This window comes from Lytechinus variegatus, chromosome 12, assembly GCF_018143015.1.
Source record: "Lytechinus variegatus isolate NC3 chromosome 12, Lvar_3.0, whole genome shotgun sequence".
NCBI classification, from domain to species: Eukaryota; Metazoa; Echinodermata; class Echinoidea; order Temnopleuroida; family Toxopneustidae; genus Lytechinus; species Lytechinus variegatus.
The window spans coordinates 35,142,256-35,157,705 of NC_054751.1; the positions used below are offsets into that span (position 1 = coordinate 35,142,256).

General features: G+C 36.2%; 1 protein-coding gene across 7 annotated transcripts in view; it reads left to right on the plus strand.

Annotated features, from left to right (window-relative positions):
* LOC121424971 (proteoglycan 4-like) overlaps positions 1 to 15,450 on the plus strand; it is a 106,535-nt gene that overhangs the window by 83,613 nt on the left and 7,472 nt on the right. For all 7 annotated transcript variants that reach the window (XM_041620872.1, XM_041620878.1, XM_041620875.1 and 4 more), the window contains 9 exons: positions 4,434 to 4,486; positions 9,849 to 9,960; positions 10,496 to 10,511; positions 11,200 to 11,225; positions 11,692 to 11,731; positions 12,178 to 12,921; positions 13,711 to 13,859; positions 14,384 to 14,467; positions 15,037 to 15,189. In XM_041620872.1, the coding sequence (XP_041476806.1) occupies positions 4,434 to 4,486; positions 9,849 to 9,960; positions 10,496 to 10,511; positions 11,200 to 11,225; positions 11,692 to 11,731; positions 12,178 to 12,921; positions 13,711 to 13,859; positions 14,384 to 14,467; positions 15,037 to 15,189 (1,377 nt within the window). The remainder of the gene's footprint in view (positions 1 to 4,433; positions 4,487 to 9,848; positions 9,961 to 10,495; positions 10,512 to 11,199; positions 11,226 to 11,691; positions 11,732 to 12,177; positions 12,922 to 13,710; positions 13,860 to 14,383; positions 14,468 to 15,036; positions 15,190 to 15,450) is intronic.

Consider the following 15,450-nt stretch of genomic DNA (forward strand, 5'->3'; position numbering starts at 1 on the left):
TGGCTTTAGCCCCACAGCCTTTTACATCGCTGGGGCATTTTAAGGATTAAATTCCTGCCAGGTACCCATTCACCTCACCTGGGTTGAGTGCAGCACAATGTGGATAAATTTCTTTTGCTGAAGGAAACTACGCCATGGCTGGGACATGAACCCACGACCCTCTGTTTCAAAGTCCGGAGACTAATCCACTGGGCCACAATGCTTCACTTTTTCTTTGTGATAAACCCTTGTTTTATTAGGGCCTGGGATGATGGGGAGGAGACCCAGTTTGAAAGTCCATTTTTGATGCACGGCCTGTTTTTGGGTCGTGTACACGTTGTAAACACTGAGAGCAAGTTATGCTACATAATATAACTTGCTTTAGGCCTAAGTCATATGGCGTGGCAAAAAGCTATAGCTTGAATTATCAGGCATTAATTACGTCACTGCATTGTATGTAAACTTTGTGTACGCTGCCCGCGCCCCAGGCTGGCCCAAGACAGATTTCATCAATTAAATAATGTGAGTGAGCGCCGTGGCTTCTTGCACAAATACAGAACTTCAAGGGTGTGTATGAAAGTGGAATTTTAGTGATTAAAACTTGTGCAGCATCTGAGGACTTAGAATCAGTGTGAGGCTGTGATGAGCATGGAAATAGAATTGTGTTCAATTAAATAATTGTTCACTTGTTTATAAACATAGTTATAATAAATCTCATAAAATCCATAAATTGCCCCTTTTTATGAGAAGATAATGGCAATGGTCAGACCAACTCTGAAACTCTTTTAAACCAATTTGGCCGACTAAAACTTAGACCTGAAAGGGATATCAGTTCACTTCAAGGTATGCTTTACCAAATGAGCCTTCATTTTATAGGCCTATGGTTTCAAAAACAAAGTGCCTGTTGCAGAGAAACTTGCAATCAAATGCAACTCTAGAAATTGAATGCAACTTGGACTTTTACCCAATCAGAAGCATGTATTTATATTAGGACTTGCACTTGATTTATTCTAGTTGTGTTTAAATGCAACTCAATCTGCAACAATATAGACACTTACAGACTTTTCATTGGCTCCAAACCAATTAATAACTGCCAGGTCCTATCCAGTTGACCTTGTGACAGAATAGTGAAAAGTCATATTTTTCCTATGTTTTCAAGGTGTCTCTTTTTGTAATGTAAAGAGGTTAATAGGTCATAATTGAATAGTTTCTTTATTACTGAAAAATTCCCAGATGTTTGACAGAGACATTGGTCAACAGGAAGTAATCTGTCTGAATTCATTTTCACTTCCTGAGGTCGATGACAGTCATTAATGAAATAGACTCCCTCTTGTATTCGGGTTTTGTCTTCCAAAACATGTTTGTGAGGAAGATTGAATATTGAGCAGAAAGCTGTATCTGCCTCTTTATGATGGCTTCCTTACAAAAGGAGGAAAATACAAATTTCTTGAGTAAATAATTTTCTGTAGTATGCATTCTACATAAAACATGAATAAAAGCTTTGGGAAGTTTTAGAATATATAGAATTAGTTATTAGAAGTTTACATTTTTGTGCAGCATGTATGGGTAAAAATCTATTTAAATGGATCCAGTTTTGAGATACCCAATGTGTAATATTTCAGTATTATGGTATGTTTTAGTACTATCAGATCTTACCACTGAAGTGATAATAATCATCCATTAACACCTCCTTTACTGTTGAGTGACGTGGCATGTTTTCAGAATATTCAAGGTGTCTCATCACTCGTCACAGCCTTTCTTAAATGACAGTACTATTTTCAGGTTGACAAATTTCATGAATACCTCTGAACCATTTTGATGCTATATATTTTAATTGGAATTATTCCCATTAATCACCATTGATTATTCCTATATTTTATAGATTATAAAACTGAAAAGCGATGGAAATTACATTATAGTTCATTCATTTGCACATTCATGTTGATGTGCAGGCCCCCCCCAAAAAAAAAGATTTACAGAAATAATGCAAATTACTAAAAATGTAATGACCTTTTTTCCATCAGATATAATAAAAATTTCACTGTCATGTTTAATGATTATACCCTATTTATTCAAATGAGAGATTTTTCAGTCTGTTCTGAAGTACCCCTTCAAGCTAGCAACCCACTGATGTCAAGTCTCTATGTATTCATACATGTATGGGTCTATGCTAATTGGTGAAATCCATGTTAAGCCTTACAAGCCTAGGTTTCCTTCCCCAGGATATGGGGACCAAAGTACATCTCTGGGAGGAGGATTTAATAAATTCAATCCTCAAGCTTAAGACTCATCATAAAGTGTCATATATGATGGTCATATGTAGATGAGGCTATTGATATTCAAAGTTAATATGGCATTCCAACATTGAAAAGCATCAGCTTGAGTTCTGGGATGTGTTTCATCAACATTTGTTTTCTGACAAGTTTTCAGCTCCAACATTTTTTCTTGATTTTGATTAGCTGAGAAGCACATGTTTCTGGCTGTTACTATGGTAATTGTTTGATAAAACATCAGACAATTCCATTCAGAAAACACTTCCTAGATGAGTGTTTCATCAGCATTTGTTGTCTGACAACTTTCCTTGATTGTGATTGGCTGAGAAGCACAGGTGTCTGTTACTATGGTAACTGTTGGGGAAAACTTTTGACACGTTAGATAGAAATATCTAACAATTCCTTTCATAAAATGCATCGAGAACTGGTGAAACAGTTCCTGGAGTTTGTGAAGTCTCAAGGGTCATGGTGTGGTGATATAAAACTTTGTCCTGATATAAGGGGTTTCAATTCAGCTTGAAGTCTGGAAATTCTCTGCAGTACAATTCGAATTTTATTGCATTTCCACTCACTTAGTTTATGACAGTTAGAGGTGAAGTCCATTATGTTGCCAAATTCACAAAATTGAAATCACTGCTGAAAATCAAGTTTATGTAGTGCACATTATAAAGATGTATGCCCAACAACCTTTTGAGATTTTTGAAGGTGCATGACACCTTTGTAATGTATTCCACTGTGTGCATTCCTTCAAGTCTTTTTAGCCAGTAGTATTTGTAACTTCCATCTTCTTGGTGAGGAAGGAGATAATTATTTTGACATTTTCACATTAAAGACATCTTCCTTTATAGTGCTGCACACTTTGTGCATGTTAATCACCCTTTGATTACTGTCCCATTCAATTTAACACCTGTACATTGAAAACACGGCTCAGGTTCATAGAGTTTTTCCCCATGTGGTTTGAAATCATTTTGTCCAAAAATATTAATCAGGCAAAGATAGGCCAACTAGGGCTCCGTATCACAAAGGTTTGCGATGAATTGAAAATATGAAAGAATCACACTGATTTGTTCCCAGTCAGTGTTTTTAAACAGAGTGCACATGCCACGATGATCTTGATTGGTCAATGGTATTTAGCGATTGATTACACACCTTTGTGTTACGGAGTTCAGGGCTTGATGGAAAACGTCACTTTGAAATACAAAGCACACATATTGGGTAGGTGTTTTTACCACTACAAATTCATGACAGTGTTGAGAAGCTTTATGCCATCCATATGATCCAGGGAATTAAATCTCTGCTAGATCTTGACAGCATGGAATAATTTTGTCGGGGCAAAATTTACAAGAATCTAGGCGAAAGTTAAAATGCAATATAGAGTTATTGGGTATTTGGGGCCTGAAGAAGTTCTTATAACTTACCTGTCAGACTGGAAGGGATTGTGAGAATTGAGGAGAGACGATGGGAGGGACAGAAGGCAGGATAGGGGGATAGAGATGGGTGGAAGATGAGAGGGAGTGGTTAGGAGGATGTTGATAATCAATTGTCCATACTTGTCAAAGGGTGACTATCCTTTTAACCACCTGTTTGTGTAGGCATAAAGTATTCTCTTGGAGAATGCATAGATCAATGCATTAATTTGCCACACACTACATGTATAAATAGACCTCTTTTAATTCAAAAGCTTCTTCTAAATTGATAATTATTCCCAAGATCAATATTTTTTTTAATTTTTGCTTACATAAAATTTGTGTGGTATTTTATCATATGTTACTTGCAGCTGAACTCAAGTAATTGCAGTGAGCACTGATTTGATAGAGTCTTTGAAGTCTGGGTTGATTACGACAACAATAAGGATCTTGATCTTGTTACTTCTCACACAGTTTATGTAAACCAAACATGAAGAATTTAATAAATCTTGGCTTTAAACTGAGTATGCTTGCAAATCCAACACTAAATATTATTTCTTTTCTATTCACAGAATGGGAGTCTTTATTTTAAATCAGCTACTCATTTTCTACCCAAATCACTTGGCACATCTCTTCCATTTACTTGTGTATACAGCCACTGTGGTGGTAATTTTGTTGCTATATGTTGGAAACAAATTCATGATCATTAGCCAAACTGGAGTTAATGTTTTCTCAAAATTCGACTTAATTTTTCTCTCTTTTCTTTTTATTTAAGAGTCAACAGCAGAGTCGGCATGGGATTAATCAAGGTCCTAGGATTCCACCAGCGTGAGTATTAAACAATTTTGACAATGTAGACTATATTCTTCTAGTCTTTTTTTAGAACCTGTTAGAAAACTTGAAGTTGCAATGTGCTTTTAATTCTATACTGAAATCCACTAATCTCATTGGCCAGAAACAGATATTCCTAGTATCTAGTGTTTTTTACATTTTCGTCAGAAGAATGTTTATAATTGTTATAAAAAAGATATTACATTGCTTTACACAAGTCCTGCAAAGACATATAATCTGCACTTAATAGGGAAGGTTGATCAAGTGTACTAGATAGAGCTCTATATAAAATCTGCATTGCTGAATGTTCTGTGCTTTGAGCAAAAATTTGCAAGGTAATCACTTCATATAAAACAATAATTGAGCGGCACATACAAAATATTAATAAAATGTGAAATAAGAGAACAAATACAATTAATCAAAGTCAGACTGACGTAGACTGTGGGTTACAAAGTGTCATAACAATTTGTTTTCATGCTCTTAAAAAGTAATAGCCCCAACATAGGTTTATTCTACCAAACATTCTCTTGAAAAAACTAGGTTATAAATTGGAATAATAAAAAAAATCATAAATGAATTTTAAAATGCAATATAATTTATTGGCCATGGAACCTGATTGTTTGTTGTGATCTAAAAAGGTGATCTGATTGATTTGAACTCTACAGGTCTCTAATAAACGCAAGTAATTCAATCCATGGGCACAATTTATTTCTTATAGAGTATAAATGTTAAGCACATACTATATATGTTTCCTGCAAAGAAGACCATCGATTGAACAGGACTATGTAAAAGCCAGTCTAGGAGTAGACTATTTAACATTTATTGATTGAAAAATTGCTTTGTTCAATTTAAAAGCTGAATAGCACCATGGTAATCTATGTATGTGAACACCAAGCTCAAAACCTATAAGAAGTCCTTAAAGTAAACGAACTAGGGTAGACATTTGTGCTTTTAGCTTAATTGAAAAGATGAATATATTAATATTCTTACTGTCAGTATATAAAGCTCTGTGAAATGAAACCAAACATGAGAATTAGAATTGTCATACACGTTTTACAGTATGTACATCTCATGCTCTATTATTATTATTATTATTTTATTTGGCATTCAAAAGACAAAGAATACAAACAGATCAAAGACAAGATCAATCAAACTTGTACATGATAGAGAAAATAAGACCTGGATGAGAGTTGGAGAGGCTGCCTGGGTATGGAAAAGGCTAACTTAATAGCCATAACCCACAGGTCTTCCTCCCCAAACCTCCCAACCCCATCCAGGTCATAACAGTAATGGTGAAAATAAAAATAAGATATTTAGAATCGGCAAAATACAATGGTCATTCATGTGACTTTGTCACCTCAAGTCAACCCCCACAATGCCTCCCCAATCACATCATTATGTATCTACAAGCATGAGAATGATAAGCATCAAACATTAAAGCAATCGTAAATTTAAAATTGTAAATAATATTGCATCTACCATAAATAATGGGATATAGGACAATAAGAATTGATAAGACCATATAAGAGAGATCAAATGACATGATGTTGAGGCTGAAATAGGCCGGATTAAATTTAGTGTATAAATTATGAATAAACTTGCTCTTTAGTTGAAATTGGTCAATGAGGAAAATAATAAATTAAACATTATAGAAAGAAATATTATAAATCAGACATCTAATTATTCAAAAACCGCACAAAGAATTTCACGACGAAGGAGGTTCAGAACTTTTGAGATGTTTCCAGATACAATTTCATCTTTGATATGTGAGGGCATACTTTCCCATATAATTGGAAATCTATGTATTGCAGTTTGATGCAAACGTTCGGTTCTGGCTTTCATGTGGTGGAATAGGATTGTGTGTTCACTCTGGCGTGATCGGACCGTTATATTGTCATTGACTGCCTCACATAATACAATGTTATACAGGTTTTTTATTACAAATGACATCATTAAATACTTCCTTCTGGATTCGAGAGTAAACCAAGAAAGGGTCTGTAAGCGCTGTGGGTAAGACATTTCCTGTTGCCTTTGTTTCAAGATTACTCTCGTTGCCCTTCGCTGAACTCTTTCCAGGGCTCAATATGTTTCCTAGTGAAAACGTACCATGACGGGACCCCGTATTCTAAGATTGGCAACACAAGTGATTTGTAGAGACAGAATAATGCCTGTTGTGACACGCCATTACCTAATCTCGATATAAGACCTAGCATTCTATTTGCCCTTTTAATAACATTATCAACCTGGTCATCCCAGGTCACACTAGAATTAAGGGTGACCCCGAGGTACTTGACAGAATGTACTTGTTCTATCATTGTTTCGTCAATTGTGTACTCTGTTTGCCCGACATTTTTCTTACGAGGTGCAATCCTGAGAACTTTAGTTTTTGCAGCATTAAGTTGCATTTTGTTTGATTCACACCAGTTAATTACACATGAAATGTCAGATTGGAGTAATTGTTTATCGGACTCATTTCGTATTATTCGGTATAAGAGCGTGTCATCTGCAAAGAGCACACATTGAGATTTTACTACATGAGTAATATCATTAACGAACAGATTGAATAATCTTGGCCCTAATACACTTCCCTGTGGTATTCCTGAAGTAACTTTTGACCAGCGTGATCGTGAGCCCCGGAACTGAACGGTTTGCTCTCTCCCACAAACAAAAGATTTAATCCATTTCCACGTATCGCCCTAGATATTGTATTTTTTTGATAATTTAATTAGTAGAAGACCATGCGGCATTCGGTCAAACGCCTTGCTAAAATCAAAGAAAATGGCATCGATTAAAGGGGTGGGCAGTACATCCAGGGACGTTAACCAGTCATGGGTGATATTAAGTAATTGGGTAACACATGACCTTTTGGGAGTGAAACCGTGTTGTTTTGGAGAGAGCAAACCATATGAATCGACATGTGACACTATTGATCTGTCAATAAAAGTTTCCATCATCTTACAAACTATTGAAGTGAGTGCAACCGGACGATAATTACGATAATCAGAGGGATTACCAGACTTATGAACTGGAATTACAATGGACTGTTTCCATTGAATGGGAAGTTGACCTAGTGAAAGTGAAATTCTGAACATACGCTGTAATACCACTGATATCGGTTTTTTAACTTTCTTGAGTACAACAGCAGTAATCCCATCGATACCTGGAGATTTGTTCAATGATAGGTTGTCAATAAGCTTCATGATTTCACTTGCAGGGAAATCAAGGGTACTCATTGAATCAATAGGGAAATTACATACACTCGGTAATTCCGGAACATTGTCAGAATCGCATGGACTAAACACTGAAACAAAATAATCAGAGAAACAATTGGCAATCTCATCAGGCTTGTTCAATACTCTGTCATTATGACTAGAAATTATTGGTGGAGTTGGGTTGCGTCTCAGCGAGCGCATGTATCCAAAAAATCGTTTTCTGTTATCTCGCATGGAGAAAAGCCCATTTAGATAATTCCAATAGGATTTGTTAGATTCATGCTTGGCGAGATTGCGAACTGCTTTGTACTTAGCCCACCATTCATTCCTTACACCCTCTTGATCATTCACATGCGATTTGGCAATAATGAAAAGCTTCTTAGCTTTATTAGTTAGCCGCTTGATTTCTGGTGTTATCCAAGGGCAAAATCTTTTATTTTGGATTTTATGCGGTATACAATCATTAATAGCAGCTTGATATAAGTCCAGAAAACCTTCCCAGCTTTCATTAACATCATTGTCATTCATGAATAGGTCCCAGGGAGCAAGCCTAAGAAGATTGTTCAGATGTTCATAGTCCCCCTTTTGGTAACATAAAAACTTCCGAACAATTGACTTTGGTAATTGAGGTGTACAAGCATGAAATCTAATCAATATTGCATGGTGATCACTAATGACACAGTTTGAAGTGACATCAATACTTTGAAGGAGTTCAGGACGATTAGCGAAAACAAGATCAATTATTGAACCTTTGCTTGGGTCATCTAGCTGTGGTCTAGTTATATCGGTTACACATTGGGTCATATTCATTGTTTCAAATATCTGAAGCAATCTATCCCTATTTCTACAGTTCTCATCTTTCCAGTTTATATTAAAGTCCCCTACAAAGACAATACCTTGATATTTCCTACTTCGGGCCTGCATACTATCTACCACCCTTTCAAGATTATCAAAAAATTCAGTCTTAGAGTTTGGTGGTCTGTAGATTGAGCAAATAATCCACTTAACCTTCTTCTTTAAAGTTATTTCACAAATAACCATTTCCATATCCGGAGACTCAATATCCAGTAGACGCTTTGGAAGGAGACGAGATCGAGCCGAAAGGAGAACACCTCCCCCTCTTTGGTTATTCCTATCATCATCTAGTGAACTTAAAACTTCAAACCTATTTAAAATATTTTCTTGAATATCTTCTATATAGTTATATAGATTATAATCATTTTTGACGAGTTCTATATCATTCTTAAGCTTTAGGTCTGCCTTTTTGAATACATACATGTATATAACAAAAATTCCCTTTTTTTATTTTGACAGGCTCATTTGGTTTAAAGTTGACCTATCACTGATCTAGCGAATGATCAACATTTAATCAGACTTTGAATTTCTCTTATAACTTCCTCATACCAAATTCTGGGGGACGTAATATAGATTTACAATCAGTCATAAAATGGCAACGACAAATCATGACAATCATTGCATAATTCTATCAACCAATCAAGTCACTGTTCTAAAATTAGCAACTTATTGCAAACATTTTTACGTTCCTAGACGTTGCAAAATTCTGTTTTGTATGTTTTATTTGACGGCCTTTGATATCATGTAATCTTTCAGAGGGTGAACCAGTGTTAGAATGTTTAATCTTTGATAATGTTATCAGAATCAAAACGTAAGATAGTATATGTTCCTTCATTGATAGCTATATGTTGCATTTGAATTGAGTGGATCAGATTTGTTGAAGATCTATTCTTGGTTCACTTCAGAATGTCAGCACGGTGGGTAGAAAGAGTTTGTGACATGTTTTTTTTCTGCTCTAGTTTTTTAAAAAGCCATATCAGATTATTGATGAGGAAAAACCATTGAGATAAACTTTGGAGATATTGTATATTTTAGTTATAAACAATATATGAATCACATTCATCGCCTGCAGGATTTCTTTGGGGGAATTAAATTACACATTTTTGCTACCATAGAGATCACTATAGGAATTTTGCTCCATTTTACAGTGAGAGTGGCATGAATTTGACTTACATGTAAGTATTTGACTAATAACCTATATATTTTCAAATTGAAAGCTAGCTAGAGAAAACCAAGATTTCTGTCCTCACAAGCTATTGATACTTTAACAAAATGTCTTTACCATTATGCAGGAGGATACCTCAGTTTCCCAAATCAGGAGGTCATCACCATAGTAACGACCCTCCTGCCCCACCCATTCCTAGCAGGGTACAGCCTCAACCAATCACGCCAGAGGAAGAACAGGTGAGTGTACAATGTAAACATGATTCTTTCTTGGGTAGGGGAAAGAGAGAAGGTTGAAGGGGAGGGGGAAAGGAGGAAGAGGATGGGGGACAAGTATATGAAAGTTGTATTTAAGAATATCAACAAGCAAGTGAGCAAAGCAATCAGGTTAAAAAAAAATTTATTTTTAAATTAGAATTGAATGGTCTGGTAAAGTCGAGGTGGATTATTTTTTTGTTCTTTTTCTAGCGAAATCGCAATAATCAAAATTGATTTTTCTTTTATGTGTAAGTTTATTGGAAGGGGGGCAAGAGCCTCCCTTTTCCACCTTCTTTTAAATTGACATGTCACTGTAAAAGTGAGAAAAAATGTTTTTGTCAAAGGCTCACCATCGAAGCCACAGTTTTCAATTTTTTTGCTTTTTTCTGAACTTTTTGTTAATATTTCACATACACACTACTGCATTTGAATGAGCTCGAAGACTTTTACTACTCTGTTTCTAACAGTCTAGCTGTTTTATTTTCTTTCCTTTTTCTCTTTTTAAAACCCCTCATAGGAATATGCATTTCCAGGTAAGCATTGTGATTTTTTTTTTATTAAAGGTAAATGCCAGTTTTGGTAATGATATCAAAATGAGCTCATACAGAATCCAATGAAATGACCACCAAAGTGTCTGTTTGTATAAATAAAACATATGTGCCAAAGGATTCTGGAAGAAATTATGTAATTGCTGAGGTGTGTTTGATTCCATGTTCATGTTGATGTTAAGGTGCATGAAAACAAAAGAAACCGCTGAGAAACTCACTCATCACCATGGAAAAAAAGAACAGTGACTTTCAATATTGTGTCATTTTGCAACTTTTGAATTTTGACCTTGCCCCACATTTCAAGGCATTGCACCTCCATGTGAACCATAATGATAACATGTAGGGTACCATTTTAAAGAGAATTAAATGATCTTTTGAATGATATAAAAAATGCATTGTGTAAACTTGGGATTTTGGAGAAATTAATGGCCAAACTCGGATTTCCACACTTTTTTTAAGGAGTTTATACTATATCTATTCATATTTACGTATTCAACCATCAAATGAGATGAAATCATTTACAATATTTCTTAGAAATAGAATAAATGAAAATGTGTAACTTTTGTTTGATTTATTTTTAATACTGTCCATCCAGAAGTAAGAATTCATATTTTGAGAGTTAACATACAGGTAGTAAATGTTATTATGATTCAATTATTTTTTTCAACTCTAGATGGAGAAGGACAAGACTATGCTGAGGTGAGTAATTATAAATGAAGAATCATTCTTTTCAAAATTTCTTTGAAGGGGGGGGGGAGTAGTTGGTAGAGATATTCCATAAACATGAATATTATCACTTCATCAGTTATTGACTTCCTATTTCAGATATTTTTCTCTGTTCACTGATTAGAATTTGAGGTCAAAAAGAAGTTTCCTCTTATAAAGTCTCATTATTAATGTATTGTTATTAAAGTGTAATCATAAACCCAAATAATCAGGACGAATAATGTGCTATAATGACCAAGAAAGTTATTTATAGCGATGATAAGAAAGAGGTTTCTTTGCCATGCATGTAGTTTATTGACAACGCCCTGCATTTTGAAATTTTCATAACACTCTTTAGTATTGTGTCTTTAGAATGTATTTTTGTTGAATGTTTTCTCTTCAAGTGATGTATTGCAAATTTTTGTTAAAAAAGAGCATGTTTTCCACATTTTCTTTGCAGGAATCCGGAGATGAGAATTATTTGGAACCAGATCTAGAGGGTGAGTAGCATTTACAATTTTTTCTCATTTATTTAATACAGTTTTATCCTGATGAGAGTATGCAAAGGCACCAACTATTCCCTTCTTGTTGCACCATGATATGTATTTTGTACAGTAATTTGTGAAAATTATTGCAGATTCCATGCAAATTTCCATTTTTTTTTCTTCGATTGACAAATCTTCCAAATAGATATATTATTACTAATGATCATGGATATTTTATTAATGCACAAGGCAGCTAGGCATGCAGCCACAAACAGAGAATAATCATGCATTATGTTGCGACAAAATTAAATCTTTTTGACAATACTTTGTTAATTACTCTTATTTAAGGGCACTGCTCAAGAAGGGTTAATGTATTTGTGAGAGTAGCCTTAATGAATAAAGAAAGAAGCATTTTTGGTGTTCTTGTTGTTTATTATTTTTATTTTTCTGTGATTTTTCAGTCAAACAGCCAGCTCGAAAAGTTCAGCCGAATATTCAAAACAGACGTCTTCCAACCGTTCCTCAAGGGGGAGCACCTCAAGTACACATACCCCCAAGACCAGAGAAGCCAAATCCTCCGACGGCCTCTGTGGACGCTCCTCCCGCGATACCTTCCAGACCCCACTCCAACAGAAGGATACCAAACCTTGAAAACAGCTCACTTATTTCCAAGGCCATGCCTGAATTTCCAAATGGTACAGAGAGCACAAGACCAGACCCTCCTAGGTCGCCTCCTCGTACGACGCGGATCCCGACAATGCCACCTCCGATCAATGACAATGAGAACAAAAACAGCAATGCTTCATCTGACATTTCCTCGCGTGTCCAGAACATGAAAAACCGATTTGAAGTTGATAATAACAACACTGACAGTTCAAGAAGACCCCCTCCTCCTTCAAAATTCACACGCTCTGTCCCTAAACAGTTTCCTCCCCAACCTCAACCCCCCTCTCCAACGCACACCCCTTCCCCTGTTGTCCAGAGACCAGTCACATCAGGGGATAATTCTGTCCAGAGGAAACCTGGGATCCCATCATCTACATCATCAGAGTCTTCCATGAGCAGTAGCAGTTCCAGCGGTAGTGACAGTGGCACTGTTCCAAATGTTCCAACAGTTAGGAAGCGCAGCAACAACAACATGGTGGAACCTCCGTCATGGCAGTCAGAAATGCCCCCTCTTCCGCCTTCAAGCAGAAGACCATCGCGTGAGTAATTTTTGAGGCCGTTATTACAAAGATTTTATGTGTAACAGGGTCTCAAAATGTGCGGGAGATTTGAAAGAAAAAAGTCATGAAATTTCAGCGTATTATTTTTTTCCATTTAGAAATTATCGCGAAAAATGTCGAGGGGGGGGGGGCCTTTTAGGCCCCCCCGGGCTATGTATAGGGTTAAACCAACCTGTTTCTACAGAGCGAATAATCCATTAACTCACATTCTGCGTCGCGAATACCAGGCCATTTGGAAATCGGGAAATTCAATCTATGACCTCGCCATGCATTGTGGTATGTCAGCTGGCGAGATCGAAAAGGCCGAATATACTGCAAAATTGCATTTCCTGGTTCATTCACCTCTGCCAGACATGTTACGCATTTTCGCTGTGTAATTCTACAGAAAAGTTAAATGGATTAACACGGCAATAACCTCATCTCAGAGGTGGTTATGAGTTACCGTATTTTGTGTGATGCAGTTCATCGATAAACCGCATCTCGTCTGTTTCTACAGGGAAGTTCTAGATACTTTACGCAGGTAATACCGTTTAACGATTGTCTGTAGAAACATGCAGTTAGAACAAATTGCAGGTTCCTTGCTATATACCCTCTATGAGTAGAAGATGAAAAGGTTGTAACCATAACATGTAAGTATGAATAAAAGGGTCTTTTTTTACTAGATTTGCCCTCAAACTGTTTGTGAAATCCTGGTAGATATCCGGTATATTTTAATTGTATATTGTTTAAATTAATGATATTGTTTTCTCTAACGAATTAATATGACAGAGCCCCAACTTCCAACACCGAACCAGTCCTCTGTACTCCAGATCAATGAACGACTTGCACCATCTCAACCACCGAAACCCACACCGAGTGCATCCAGAGCACCTCCAAGTCCTATCAGGCAACCTGTACCACCAACACCTCCACAGAAGGTCAGAAAAATTAAATGGGAATTCCAGGCTGAACATATTTATATCTAAATAAAAAGAGTAAAATTCATGCAATAAAATGCTGAAAATTTCATCAAAATCTGACAACATGAAATTGTGAAATTATTGAATTTCAAAGTTTAGCCATATATAGTGAAATCAGTCACTTGTAAATGCTTGTCGTCATGAATATTCATTCAATGGGCTGATGATGTCTTATTCACCACTTCCTTTTTGTTATTTTATTACATGAAAATCATAATTATATCATTTTTTGGTTTTATGTGTGAATGATTATTTCTCCCTTATACTGAAATAAATTGCAGCAATGAATATCTTATGCACTATAAAATCAGTTGTTGATCCAATTTTTTTAGTTTGTTTGAGGAAAAAATTTGAATAAACCTAATTTCTTATAATAAAATACATTGGTCATTCCTGTCTAATCTAAACGATTGCAGCTGAATAAGTGAATTTGGTTTGAAATCATTGACAAATTTACAGTTGAAATATCGTTTATCTTGCAGGTAAATGAATTAGAAGGACACCCTTGGTATCACAGTAACGTTGGAAGGCAGGAGTCTGAACAAATACTTCACCAATGTAGAAAGGTATAGTGCTGTGTTTCAATATTGTATTTTGCTCTTGATATGTCTGTAAACATGATTGTTATTGTATATTTTGGGGGAATTGTGGGAAGTTAGAAGATTATGGTCAAAAGCATTATTTTCCTAGTGGGTAAAATGTGTAAATGCATGAATTGGTCCAGTGAGATATGATACCTAAAGGTACCATTTCATCCCATTGGCGGTGTTAGTTTGGTTGGTAAAAAGATAGTATGAACATTGGGGGTGGTAGTATTGGTGACTGGAATAGTAGTGGAAGTATTGGGGGTTATAGTGGAAGCGGTAGTTGGGGGTTGATGGTGGGGGGGGGGGATGGTATTGGTGACTGGAGTAGTAGTGGAGGTATTGGGGGTTATAGTGGAAGCGGTAGTTGGGGGTTGCGGTGATTAGAGTAGGCTATGATAAAGGGGAAATTAAGATGGTAGTTTGGGTCGGAGATGGAATCGGTAGTGGGGACCTCTGTTATAAATTTGTTTGAGGTAATTATGTAATCAAGTATCCTCAAAATTGAAATATGAGGAATATGACAACCTTCCTCTTTGTTTACCAATCAGGATGGATCGTTTATTGTGAGGAACAGTGCCCGTGGTGACCCAGCTAACCCCTATTCTTTGGCTCTATGGTTCAACGGGCGCGTCAGAAACCTTCAGATCAGATTGAGGAATGATCAGAGATATGCCTTAGGATCCAAGAAGGAAAATGAATTGGTAAGTTTATAACAATGTGGTCATCTTCAGTGGTGACCTTTGTTTTTTCCTTGTTGCCCATTTTATGCTTTCTTATTGCTGCATACACAGAAGGAAACCATTTCATACCATTCATCTTTCCTTGGATGGCTTAATTTGGTGTCCTATGGAACTTTTGATCTCTATAAAAGCCTATCTGCATGTATGTATTGTATGTATCAGAGACGGATCCAGGGATTTTCCAAAAAGGGGGGGGGGGTACATTTTCCCACGAAAGCGTCT